We start from the raw sequence: 13,512 nt of genomic DNA, 5'->3' as shown, positions 1-13,512 counted from the left end.
CCTGTAGGGTTATGGGGCGCCCATGGGGTGCCTATAGAGCCATGGGGTGCCCATGGGATCCCTACAAGGCTATGGGGTGTCATGGGTCCATGGGGTCCCTGTGGGGCTATGGGGTCCCCACAGGGTGCCCAGAGGGCTGGGGGGTGCCCATGGGGGTCTCTATAGGGTTCCCACAAGGCTCTGGGGTGTCCTTGGGGTCCCTATAGGGCCCCCATGATGTGCCCATAGGGTTGAGGGATGTCCATGGGGTCTCTGTGGGGCTATGGGATCCCCAGAGGGTGCCCAGAGGGCTGGGGGTGCTCATGGGGTCTCTATAGGGTCCCCACAAGGCTCTGGGGTGTCCTTGGGGTCCCTATGCCCCCCCCGAGGTACCCATAAGGCTGGGGGGTGTTCATGGGGTCCCTATAGGGCTATGGGGTCCCCATGATGTGCCCATAGGACTAAGGGGTGTCCATGGGGTCTGTATGGGATCCCCAGAGGGTGCCCAGAGGGCGAGGGGTGCCCATGGGGTCTCTATAGGGTCCCCACAAGGCTCTGGGGTGTCCCTGGGGTCCCTATGGGCCCCCCCTGAGGTACCCATAAGGCTGGGGGGTGTCCATGTGGTCTCTATATGGCTATGGGGTCCCTATAGGGTGTTCACAAGGCAGGGGGGCGCGCAAGGGTCGGGGGCTCCCAGGACCTATGGGGTCCCCATGATGTGCCCATAGGACTAAGGGGTGTCCATGGGGTCCCTATGGGCCCCCCATGATGTACCCATAGGGTTGAGGGGCGTCCATGGGGTCTCTATATGGCTATGGGGTCCCTATAGGGTGTTCACAAGGCAGGGGGGCGCGCAAGGCTCGGGGGCTCCCAGGACCCCCATCCCGGGCCGGGCCGGGGCGGGCCCTGCTGAGCTTCCTGCCGCGTGCGGGCGCCGCGGCAGCTCCCGCCCCGCGCAGCCGCGCGGCCCCGGCGGCGCCGCTCCTGGTTGGCCGCCGGCAGGCCGCGGGGCGGGGGGAGGGCGGCGCTCTAGGCGGCCGCCGCGCTCTCTCTGGCCCTGGCGGACCGCGAAGATGGCGGCGCCCATGGAGGTGGCGCTGGTGTCGGACGCCGCCGGGCCGCTCTGCAACTGCTCTGTCTGGGAGCTGCACTCGGGCTCCGCTCTGCCCGGCTACCGCGGCGGCAACAGTGGGCCGCGAGGGCTGGCGCTGCTGGGCGGCGAGCACCTGCTGGGGGCCCAGCTCGGCAAGAGCTACATCAACGTCTGGGAGCTCCAGAGGAAGGTACCGGCGCGGCGGGCGGGCCCGGGAGGCCTCGGCTCGGGGGGCGGCACCGCGCCCCGCGGAGGGGCCCCTCGTCCCTCTGGGGATGCGCCAGGGCCCCCTCTCGGGAGACTCCCCGTCTCTGTGGTGAGGGCCCCTCTCTCCGTAGGGACCCCCCCCTCGACCCCTCTCTCCGTAGGGACCACCCCCCCCGTGGTCCCTTTGTCCGTAGAGACCCCCGCCTCTATGGTCAGACCCGTAGACCTTCCCTCCCTCCGTAACGACCCCCATCACCACAGGCAGATGCTTGACATCCTTCTCTCTGCAGGGAGTCCCCAGTGACGCCCCTGAACCCCCCATCTCTGGGGGGATCTGCCCGCAGCCCCCTCCCCACCTTGCCCCCAGTACCTGGGGGTCATGGATCTCACAATGCTGGCTCCCTTCCTGAGGGTCCTGACCGATCACATGGAAACATCCAGGAAGAGTCTTCCCTGCAGGAGGAATCGGCTGTTGGGCTCCTCTCTGGGCCGGTGTCTCCCCAGCTGTGCCCCCCACCCCAGCTCCCCTTCCCGAGGCTGGAAAGGAGCATCACGGCTCCCAGGGCTGCCCAGGCAGGTGACTGTCCCCATCGAGGGAGAGCCTGGGAGGATGTGGGCATCCTGTGGTGGGGACCCGCCTCACCTGAAGCCTCCTATCGCCTCTGCTCTCTGCACCTTCCAGCCAAAAAATGGAAGGCTAAATGCGGCCGGACAAACCTCACCTGTCCCTACAGAGCTGTACTCCTCCTGCTAGCTGCGCCCCGCTTGTGTTTAAACTGGGGTAGGGCAGTAGCAAATACAGCTGTAATCTTGCCATTCCCTGTTTTTCCCCTCAGTGTTGCTGCAGAGAGCAGCCCGTCAGTTTTGGCACACGCAGCCCCTTCGCTGCCACAGCTTGGGGTCTGCTTTTTCCACTTCCCTCAAGCTGAGAGGAGCTGCTCTCAGACCTGCTGCATGTTCTCCCAGGCTGGGAGCTCCTGTCGTCTTTTTTATTTTTTGTTACTGTTATTTAGTTGTAACCTTCCGAGCCTGTTGTCTGCTGAATCTCTGGGGTTCCTTAGCTGTGGAGTGTAACTGCATCCAGACCCCTTGCCTTTCAGTACCCCTCCTGCTGCGTGTTGCTGGAGCTTTGTGCTTGGAGGAGGGTGGAGGGGAATTTACCTTTTCCCTGTGGGGCTCAACGTGAAACAACTGCAACAAAACCAGGAAAATGCAGAGCAATTCAATGCGATTCGCACGTGTGGACAGTGTTCTCCATTTTCCTCTTGGGCATTGAGTCTCCAAACCGTGGCGGTGCTGATGTGGGTTGAGGACACGGCTCAAACACAGGCAGCTGCAGCACATCGGACACTGCCTGAGCTGCCTCTTCTACCACGGGCCAATCTTAACTGAACCAAGGTCTTGTTTGTCTCTCCCTCCCGTACTCCGGCCCGTACTGAATGGCCACTGTGTTCTTTCTGCCCCCAGGACCAGCTCCAGCAGAAGATCATATGCCCTGGCCCAGTGACCTGCCTGACGGCTTCTCCCAACGGGCTCTACATCTTGGCGGGGGTTGCTGAGAGCATCTACCTGTGGGAGGTGAGGGGGCTGCCGGCTGGCATGGGCGACGGGGATGTGCAGATTCGCATCCCACACAATACAGCAAGTGCCTCTGTCCTCTCAGGTGCCAGTAAATCCACGTTATCCGGCCTCCACAGTGGAGCGAAAGCTTCGCTGTGTTACATACCTTACAGCTGTCCTGGAGTCCACATTGCCTTGAGGGGTTGGGGCCAGCTGCTTGGTAGCCTCTGTGGGTGTGCAGACTGTGGGGCAGCTTGTCTAGCAGGAGGGGAAGAAATTGTGGTGGGAGGTGCTGGGTGCTGCTGAGTCTGTTCTTTCCTTCTCTTTCCAAGCTGCTACAGATGCCTCGGGGGTCAGGTGTTGCTCCCTCAGAGCAAAAACACAGGACCTAGTTTTCCTGTAGCACTTCTTCCACATTTTAGCCTAATATTTGTGTGTGACTTGTGATCTGGATGTCTGCAGAGACTGTCGTGCTCTGGTCATCGTCCTTCTATTTTTAATTAATTGTGTATTCACGTGGGGATTACACTGCATCTAAGCACTTCAAGCAAATAAAAGAACAAGCTTGTTCTGAGCCCTGGGATTAAACACCGAGATGCCTAACCTGGAAAGCTCTCCGTGCTGGGGGATGTTCCTGAGCCTTGTTATGTGGGCGGCTCTATCTTAATTCATCAGGTTTTTCTTTTAAAAACGTGCTTGTGACACTGTTGGGGGAAAAAAAGCCCTCACAAGGAAGGCTGGGCTGAGACTGCAGCAAGTGGGAGTTACTGGCTCGTGATGCTCTGAACTGGTCCCTGCTCCGCTTCATCTGCCGAATGTGGCCCTTTCTGTCTGCCCCCAGCTACCTGTGAAAACGCTTCTGAGCATCTGCCTGGAGTGAGTGACGGCACTGTCCTTCTGGCAGAGGGAGCAGGCTCGCTGGGGGGGCTGCGTGGAAACGACTGTGAAGCTGGAGCTGGGCCCAGGAGCCCTAGTTTTGTGCCTTCTCTGTTGAAACCACTTGTTCTCCACTGAATTGCAGTTTGGTTTTATTTTTCAGGTGTAACTCAGAAAACAAGAGGGAGTTGATTCTGTTCTTTTAATATGGGCTTCCCTCGCTGCCTCCTTAGTTCCCTCCCCATCTGCAGCGTTGCCTTTTAACAAGAAAACCTTTAGGTTTAGGGAACTCCTTGTCCACCCTAAAGCCTTTGTTGGCCCGAGGCCACGCAGCCGTGCTGAGGTGCAACAACCCCTGGGGTGGCACGCAGCCTCCTGTGGCTTTTGTAACTTCTGCAGCCATCTCGTTAGCTGTTGTGGGAGGTTGGAAGAAGCCATCAAAGTCATATTAACGGTAGATAGGAAATCTTTACTGCGCTTTTGTGTGTTGACTGGAGAAGTGGCGCTGGCGTCACTAGGTTCCAGGTGGGCAGGACCTTTTCACACTGTCTTCTGCTGTATTCACCTTCGGTCCTAAGCATACGTGGTTGTACTGGGTGCACCTTGGTTGTGTCATTTGCTGTCAATGAGGTGCCGAGGGGCTCGCGTTGGTGATGCAGCCTTCCCTTTTCACTCTGCTTTCTGCCTCCGCTCGCCACCCTGCTCTGTATGGCACCGCAGTGCAGGGATTCTCCGCTCCGCTCGCGCCTGGCACAGCAACGCCCAGCTGGGGACAGAGCTGCAGGTGCTGCTGCACGCACAACCGATGAGGGCAGGCTGCTGGCTTATTCTGGGGCAGCTCAGGGCTTCTTTCTTTAATATTCTCCCACCCTTTCCCTTGCTCCAGGTCTCCAACGGGAACCTCCTAGCCATCCTGAACCGACACTACCAGGACCTCACATGCCTCTGCTTTACTGATGACAGCAGCCACTTTCTCTCAGGGGCGAAGGACTGCCTGGCCCTGGTGTGGAACCTTTACAGGTAACGGTGGATGGTGGGGAGGTCTGGGCCCATTTGTACAGGGGACAGGGAGCATCTGGGCGAGGAATATTAGAACAAGAGATCAGCCACCGTTTCCTGGAGGCGGAATCAGCTCTAACTAAGCCTGCGCATCTAAGCTGCTCATAAAGCTTGCTGGTGATGATGAGTCTGTGCCCTCCTTAGGTGGCTGTTCCACTGCTGTCATCCTCGCTGCTGGAGAGGTTTTTCCTGGTGTCTCATCTGAGTTTCCTAATCTGTGGCATATGGCTCTGACTTCTTTTCCCTGCTTGACACAGAGTAGATTGCGCCCTTTCCCTGCTAATGGCAGCTGAGGTCTCTGTCCCCTCTGGGATGGGGAGCTCGGCAGTGGCCCTCGTCCTCGGTATTGCGTGTACTGTGGCTGCTGATGGCTTCTCTGTCCTGCTTGGTCGTTGCAGCCGGGAGAGCCATCCCGGAGGGAGCAGAGCCTTGGCCCGCTCTCCTCACAGCCGCTTGCTTTGCTCTGGCATCCCCAGTGTTGCTCTTGCTAATGTGCTGTGCCAATCCGTGTCTCTGTTCTCCCCTACAGTGTGCTGCAGGCAGAGCCCTCCCAGATCCCCGACCCTCGCCACGTGTGGTCCCGACACAGTCTCCCCATCACGGACTTGTGCTGTGGCTTTGGAGGGCCCTTGGCACGAGCTGCCACAGCCTCCCTTGACCAGACAGCAAAGGTAAGGCTCAGCTCCATCCCACCAAACAGGACTCCCAGCGGTGCGCAGGCCCCACAGGGTTAAAAAAGAGTTTCTGCTGGGCTGCAGCAAAGCTGTCAGAGGGTTGCAGTGGCTGAATTTCTTGGCTGTCTCTGTGATGACTCAGAGCTGCCAGACCTAATGGGCTTTGCCTCTCCAAACACCAGCAGTTTCTCTGCACCTGCCCTCAGGCTGAGCCTCTGCATGCTTTGCAGTCCCTCTGCTCCTGGGAAATGTTGGGGTCAGCTCCTCTCATTCCCCTTGATGATGTCCTTTAGCCTCGAAGGGAAGGGAGCAGAGCGGCCTGGAGCACGAAGCCAGAGCCCACAGCCCGCTGCTGGGGCCCTGCGGGGAGGGGGCTGCCCTGTGGGGCAGGACAGGCATGGGGTGGGAGGGTTAAGGGGCATTTTGGAGCTGCCAGGGAAACTTGTCTCACAGTCACCAAGAGGCTGGTCCTGGGTTCTGTTTCTCCATCCACAGCAAGGAGAGGCTGCTGGTTCATGCTGCCAGCTTGTCACTGCAAGCGCACGAGCAGCAGCATGTCCTTCCAATCCTGCCATTAATGTCTAAGTCCCTAATTCTCCTGTACCCTCACTCCAGCTCTGGGAAATCTCATCTGGGGAGCTCCTGCTTTCTGTCCTCTTCGATGTGGGGATCATGGCTGTGACTCTTGACCTCTCCGAGTATCACATGTTCTGCGGCGGCATGGACGGATCCATCTTCCAGGTTGACCTCTGTGCCTGGGTGAGTGCGTGGGGCTGCAGATCTGCTTGGTGCTGCTCTTGATGTGGCACCCTGAGCCGCTGTCACCTCCCCGCCTATGTGACTGGTGTGACCTGCCAGGACATGGGGGGGCCTGGGTTCCCCTGTATCTCCTCTGCCCCCTCCAGACACAGTGATGAACCTGCTGGCTTCGGTCTTCCTGAATTTTAACCGCTCGCTCCCTTCCTTCCTTCCTTCATTTCTGCAGCCGGTCCAGAGAGACCGGACCTTCCAGACAGAGCGGGAGAACGGGAAGGTCTTCAAAGGACACAGGTGAGGGACCAAACATACCTGCCAAACACTTCATTGCCCCCGTCTGCCCACCCCCACCAGTTTCTGTCAGTTCTTGGGTCATCCTGAGTTTAAACATCCTCTTCCCCATTCCAGGAACCAGGTGACGTGTCTGTCTGTCTCCACGGATGGCAGCCTGCTGCTTTCCGGCTCACACGATGAAACAGTCCGGCTGTGGGACATCCAGAGCAAGCAGTGCCTGAAGACGATGAATCACAAAGGTAGGCATGCCTTTATCTCTGGGATCCTTTCCTCCTCAATTGCCAAAGGCCACTGCTGTCTCACTTCTGCTGTTCTGATACTGCCCTGGGCACTTCAGGCATTTCTCTGCTACTTGCTTCACACCTCCAGGAGGGGTAGAGGCATCAGAGGGACGCCTCAGCTGCCTGGAGTGATGTTTTGACCTTGCCCATGTCTGTTAACAACCCCCTGTGCACTGTCAGTCAGTGAGTCATAGATTTCACCCTGTCAGTGAGGACATCCAGGATCTTCCTCCTTGTTTTCCAAAGGGAGCAGTTGCCCCACATGCACCCCAATGCCTGGGGAGGCTGCGAGAAGAGGAGCGTGGAGCAGAGACTGTCTCTGTGACCCCGGCAACGAGCACCCATGAGCTCATTAGGCCTGAAGTGAATCCAATATAAGCAGTCGTCTGGGATTTCAGTCTAATGGCTCCGATAAAGCGTGCAAACAAACCTTTACAGGCTCGGATCAGCAATTAGGTGCCTCAGAGCAATGGATGATTTAGCCCTCCTGTTGTGTTTGAGCTGCTGCTAGCTGGGGATTTCTTACACGACTGTGGCAGTCTTCAGTCTCTTAACCCCACTCTCGCTGGTGGGGCTGGCGGCGCTGCTCTGCGGGTGCTGCTAAACCCTCCCAGAAGGTGACGGTGGTGAAAGTCAGACCCTGTTCCTCTGTGCTTCTGAACAGAGGTGGGCAAGCTGCTGCTTCAGCGTCAGGGCAGTCGCTGAAAGCCAGGCTGCCTGCAGACCCTTCTTCCTTCCCTTTTGCTGCCAAGGACCGTTTCTAACGGGGACCTACTGCAGCGCCCATCCAGCCTTGCTCCACTAGCGTTAGAAGGGTGAAAGCAGATAAAATCTGAGCTGTGTGAGTCATCGGGGTGGGGGGGCAAGCTTTCGCTGCAAGCCAGGCATTAAAACCCTCCTCCTTGAGGCTGCAGGGGAGTGCAGATGGACCCAGGCTCTTCCATGAGGGGCTGGACCAGGCTGACCGTGCCACTGGGTGCTGGGGCCATCGGGTGTGGGTGCTTTGGCTGGCTTGCTTCTTCCTGCAAGGTGGGATTTGGCTTCCCTGGCAGCCCTAGCACCGGCACCACCACCTCCTGCTGCTGTGCCCTTAGTCTGAGCCTGGGAGCAGGGTGGGATCGGAAGCTGCCATCCAGGGGAGCCCACCACCAGAGAGCCGCACGTAGGTGGAGGGTCCCCCCACAGAGTGCAGGCTTCCTGCGTCGGGAGCTCTGCGGCCCTTCTGCCCCAGTGCTGCCTCCTCGGCTTAGTGGGGCAGCGAGTTCCCTGCGGTGCTGGTCTCCAGCCGGTCCCCCTCTCTCCCCTTGGCCTTTCTCGCCGCCTGTCCAAGCAGTGACGTGAGCCTCCCAGCAAGGTCTGTTCCCTGCTGCTGCCCTGCTCGCCCCTCTGGTGCACTCCCTGAGTCTTTCCCTTCCCAAGGCAGAGATGACACAGGCTTTTCTGCCATGACTGACGTGACAGCAACCTCCGGCCTGGCGAGCTCGGGAGGGCAAAGTCCCTCTGCTTGCAGGGCAGAGCGGGTAGCTGGGGGCAAGGCAGAAACCGCTGCCCCCCCCCTGCATGATGGTGCTGCAAATAGATCGGAGGGGCTGGACCGTGGCTCAGGGCTCGAGAGGAGCGTAGCTGTGCAGGCAGGACAGACGCAAGGGCTTCTCCAGCAAGGTTTGCTTGTCCTTGATGGGGATGGACGGTGGTGGCAGAGCACTGACAGGTGGGTGGACTTTGAGAAATTGGGCTGCTGCTCTTGGGGAACGAGCTGTGGCTGTACTGGGCAAGGCAGGGCTGCTCAGTCACCCAGCATGGCTGGCGCCGTTCTGAGGACAAGCAGACCTCTGGGATGAAGCTGTGAACCAGCACTCCCCAGTTCTCTTGCCAGCACTGCCCCCAAATCCCTCCGGGCCTCAGTTCCCATCCTGTCGCGCAAGCGCCATCCTTTTCTCTGCAAACACGGGGTGGCACGAATGATCCCCGAGGGCTTGTTCATTCAGGGCCACCCTGGGGATGCTCCAGCCTGTCTGTCCTCCTGGCAGCTGCCGGTGTTGGAAGCCAGGTTAGTTATTCTCCCCCAGCTGAGTTCCAGTCCCCCTGCCCACACTGGCCAAATGTCACCCACTGCCTGCTGCCCAAGGCATCGTGACAAGGTGGGTTTGCGTGGGACTTGGATCTGCACTAGGGCCCGAGAACATGTGGTGGGGTCTGTGTCTGGATAGGGATCAGATCTGGGGGTCTGCGGGCTAGTTCGTGAGATTTTCTCCTCTCTACCTTTCTTGTCCATACCTCTCTTGTCCATTCCTTTCAAATTGCTCCTCAAATTGCCGGTGAACCAGCAGCGGTAATCTCACTAATGGATACTTTCATAAGAAGCAGCAAATGTCTTTAGAGGTGGAACAAGAGTAAAGTAAATGGTTTGTTACAGCAAAGTGTTGGCAAAGAGCAGGTTTGGGGCCAGCCCGGGACTGCTGGCAGAGCAGCTGCTGGACCGAGCGTTTGGTTTGCCAGTGGGATCCAGGCTTTGGAGCAGACTGGTTTGTCTGGAGCGGGAGATGATGGTGAGGCAGCCCTCATCCGCATCAGAGGTGCTTTTCTCCGTCTGGGTCTGGTCTGCAGAGACTGAAAGCCTCGGGTGGCTCCGAGCCCCTCTACCCACCCCTCCCCCAGGCGCCCTCCCCCACCCTGCACCTTTCCCCGCTGCCTTTGGCAGGGACACTGGGCGGGCGCTGCAGCAGCCTGCCTCCGCTCAGGTGCATCTGGATCCTTTTAACCTTTCCCTTCGTTCTGTCGAGTTCAGCCAGGGAGAGATGGATGGCTGGGGATTTATTAGTGGTGACCGAGCTGTTCTGCTCGCACACAAGCCCGTTGGCTGCTGGAGGTGCGCTGCAGGCAGTGTGGGGGGCTTCGTGGGGCTGGGGGGGGTCACTGTGTCTGATGGGGAGAGGTTTGGGGCGTGGGGGGCAGCAGTGGGAGTCTGCACAGCGAGCACGAGCTTGGAAAGGGGAGGTGGAGGGGGCTGCTGACAGAAAGCAGCAGCCTGTGTGGGTAAATGCAATAATTAAAGCATTCATTAGCTCTGCCAAATGAGAGTGTGTGATAGATCATTGCAGGAGACAGCTGCAAGAGTGGCAGCGGCTGATGGATTACTGGCTCTGCGGAGGATGGCCGAGCCACCCTGCTCCTCCCCATGCTGCCTGCTGGCCCCGGGGTGCAGAGCCCCCCCCGTCCCCACTGCCAAGGACAGGGAGAGGGGCTCTGCCTCTTCCCGGGTGCTGGGGAGGAAGACACGAGTCCTGGCAGCTGCCCACGCCGCAGGTCGTGCTCTCTGCTCTCTGCCGAGGCGCCAGGCGAAAGGCAGACGTGTCCCCTCCTCTTGTCCCATCCCAGGTCCGGTTACAAATGCCTTCATAGTGCTGGCCCCAGCCAACATGTTCAACCCGGATGGGAAGCCCAGCGTGCCTCTCCCCAAATTCAGCAAACACCTCCACGGCACCGAGAGCAACGACGAGCAGGGGAGCGAGGGAGTGACGCTGCGCCTCGGGCTCCACCAGCAGGTACTGGGAACCAGCTGGGGAGGGGGAGATGGAGGTCGGGCAGGGGATCTGTGCTGGGCGGTGTGAAACTTCTCCTCCAGCCAGAGCAGCGGCGGTGACTGCTCTGTGCTGCTGCACTGCTGATAGGCAGCAGCTCCACGGCCTGTTCTGATCTTCCCCCGTGGTGCTGAACTTCCCCAAGTGCTGCTTTTTAAAGCACTGGAAGTGCCCAGTTAACTGCTGGGTGGTGGGAGACTTATGGGCAGGCCAGGCAGGGAGCGGGCAGGCTCTTCCCCTCATGTGTGGCTGGGAAAGAAGAACCTCTGGACCAAGGTCTCCAGCTGGTGCAGTCGTAGGGGGGGGGGGTCTGGAGGTCGCTGGAGCTCTGCAGCTCTGCCCTGCCCAAAGTCCTGCCTCCCGTCAGAAGCCCCCCACACAGCGCCTCTGCCCCTTTCTGCCAGAGGCTGTTCCCCCTCCATGAACGCCTCTCTCCAGCATGGTGAAACCCATTCCTCCTCCCTCGTGCTCCCCACGCCATCCTGGCTGCCGCAGTCATTTGTCCTCCCAGCCCTGTGCCGCAGCATGAGGCTCTGCTGTCCCACCACTGCTGTCCCTCGGTCCCAGCGTGGCCGTCCCCAGGCAGGGGGTTATCCTGCACCATCAGGACCACAGGCTCGCTGTCTGCCACGCTGGTCCTTCCCCTGGCCTCTCTGCCGGCGGTCCCAGAGCTTCTCGCCTCTGTCAGTGGCTGTCCCCGGGCGAGTGACAGTCGTGCCACGGCTGATGGATGAGCTCCGTGTTGGGGAAGTGGCAGCTGGTCCAGGAGGGGCTGTTTGCCCACTGCTCGGCGGGGAGGACACATGCCAGCAGTGCAGGGCCGGCTCAGGAGCTGCTTTGGAAATGTCGGTCCTGCCGTCGGTCCAGGCTGCCCCGCTCGCAGCACGCGGCTGGGGACAGCAGCCTGTGGTGTGGCAAACCCAGCGCTTCCCCCTGCCCGTGGGGAGCTGGCAGGGAGGTTTGGCAGACCCCTGCCCAAGGCCCTCTCGAGGGGGCTGCTTTGGGACCCCTGTCTGTGCCCAGTCCTGCACACAGGCCTTCCCTGTGGAAAGGGCGTGCAGCTCCAGCCAGGCTCTGCTGGTGCCACGGGGTGGGCTGTGTCCCGCTGGAGGTGTCTGCTTTGTCCCATGGGGCTGGGCTGGGCTTCTTTGCCTGCTCCAGTGGAGAGCCCTCCCCAGGGGTGTTGGGAGAGGGCCTGGGTCTTCTGTATCAGTCACTCCTGTCTGGTCCCTGCAGGAGTCTGGGGAGAGCTACCTGGAGAAGGCTGAGAAGATGTACGCGCAGATGTACTCAACAAGGGAAAAGGTGAGAGCTGCTCTGAGACAGGGGAATTGTGTCCTGGTACAGACCCCTTGCGGGGTCCTCTCTTCAGCTGAACCGGTTCTTGGAGCCCTGTGCGAGTTGGGGACCGGGTGGAACGAGCACTGGAAGTTGCTGGGGAGGAGCTGTGCTTTGAGCGGGAGATGGAAGAGGGAGAGGATGAAAGGGTTTGGGATTTGCTGCTCTTGGGGGAGCACCTGCCTCTGGTTGCCGGAGTGGGGTGCCTGACGCTTTTCTGCTGTGTTTTTCTGTCACAGAACCTGGTGGGAGACCAGGAGCATCTGACGATCCAGGTGAGCGAGCTGGAAGAGGAGGTGAGCACCCTCCGGAAAATCAACAAGAACCTCTTTGACTTCTCCGCTCGCATCATCACCAAACCAGCCAAATGAAGAGGCACCCCCTGCCCTCGCACCCCTCTGCCTCTCCCTGCCCAGCTCCTGGGGAAGAACCAGCTCGCCCTCGGGCACCTGCACACGCAGACGTGCAAACACGCCTGGCTCACGCCTGGCTCGCGTCCTCGCCAGCACCTGGCACGTGGCACACGCCAGAGCATTTGCCTGCTTGGTCTGGCGTCCGTTCGATGACGTGGGACTGAGACAAGCGCGGGGGCTGCAGGGCTGCTGCGTGCGGGACAAGACGGGGACCGTTTTCACCCCGATTCGCTGCTCGGTGCTGGCGGGGGCAGACTCGGAGCCGCCGGCTGCGGGAGGAGCGGCGCCAGCTCCCAGGGAGGGGTTCAGGACGCAGTTCCTGCTCTTTCCCCAGCTCTTCCCTTGGCCCTTTTTTTTGTTTCTTTTCATTACTTGACCCTGCAGTGCAGACAGAAAAGTGGTTTTTCTCTTAATACCGGTTTGAGATTGGATTTTGGAGACCCCTTCCCGCCCATCCCACCCTGGGAAACACTGCTCGATATCACCGGACCCCTTGCAGCTGGGATCCCGCCGTGGGCTTGTTCTGCTCTTGTGACAGTGGGGGCTGAGCAGCTCCTGCTCCTGGGGGGCACCCAGGGGCGGTGTCGGTGCTGCCTGGGGACAGGTGGGGGGTCCTGGGGGTACCGAGCCTGAAGATGGGACTCCCACACCACCCCATCCATCCTCCTGGTCCAGCAGGCAGGGGGCTGTGGGGGGGCTGTCCCCAGGCTCAGGGTGTGGGTGGTGGTTTTGGGGTGCGGGACTGACTCCTTCGGGGAGGGGTGGGGGGGGGCAGCAAGGTGCTATTTCCAGTCTCGTAAGTTGACAATTTATATATGTTTGGATCCAGCTACTTTGTTTTCATGGTGTTCTGGGGAATGGGCCTTTTGTATTGTCACGAGCATGGCAGCGGGGGTTGTGGGTTTTGTTTAGGTTTATTTTTTACATAAAAGATTTGTTTTTTATAGTGAAAAATGCCTGAGTGTTGCTTTTTTTTTTTTTTTTTTTTTTTTTTTTTTTTTTTCACCCACCCTGCTGGTGGCCAGGGATCTCAATCACCCACCACTGCATCCCCGGCAGGGCTGCCAGCAGGGAAGTGATTTCTTGGCTGGGATGCGCTACTGGGCTGGCTTTGCCCCACGGGTCCCTCCATGTCCCCACTGAGGCTTCGCCTCCTGGCCCACGGGGATGGAGGAGGATGCCCTGGACCTCCGGGACCATGGCCATCCCCGTGTGCACCCACCGCACCGGCCTGTTTAACACACCAGAAGTAAGCGCAGCTGATTTAAAGTGCACTTTAATAACGCGAGCATCCGTGCAGACCAGGCTTCTGCCAGCTTGCTTAGGTAATGCTTTTAGCTTAATAAGCAGCGTTTCGTTCGTCTTTCGCTCCCCACCTTCCCCCTGACAGTTTGGATCAAT

The 13,512-nt window shown here is 59.6% G+C and overlaps 1 protein-coding gene across 1 annotated transcript; it reads left to right on the top strand.

The window, feature by feature from the left end:
- Positions 1-825: 825 nt before the first annotated feature.
- Positions 826-12,580, top strand: WDR18 (WD repeat domain 18). The gene is made up of 10 exons (XM_080384149.1): positions 826-1,262; positions 2,747-2,857; positions 4,602-4,735; positions 5,304-5,445; positions 6,064-6,207; positions 6,434-6,498; positions 6,613-6,737; positions 10,158-10,324; positions 11,597-11,665; positions 11,938-12,580. Exons 1-10 carry the CDS (start codon positions 1,053-1,055, stop codon positions 12,067-12,069), a joined length of 1,299 nt encoding a protein of 432 aa, XP_080240275.1. The 5' UTR covers positions 826-1,052; the 3' UTR covers positions 12,070-12,580.
- Positions 12,581-13,512: the final 932 nt, after the last annotated feature.

Source organism: Falco punctatus (assembly GCF_963210335.1).
Source record: "Falco punctatus genome assembly, chromosome: 4".
NCBI classification, from domain to species: Eukaryota; Metazoa; Chordata; class Aves; order Falconiformes; family Falconidae; genus Falco; species Falco punctatus.
The sequence above is the reverse complement of the archived record's forward strand: the minus strand, read 5'-3'. Positions and strand labels throughout refer to the sequence as shown.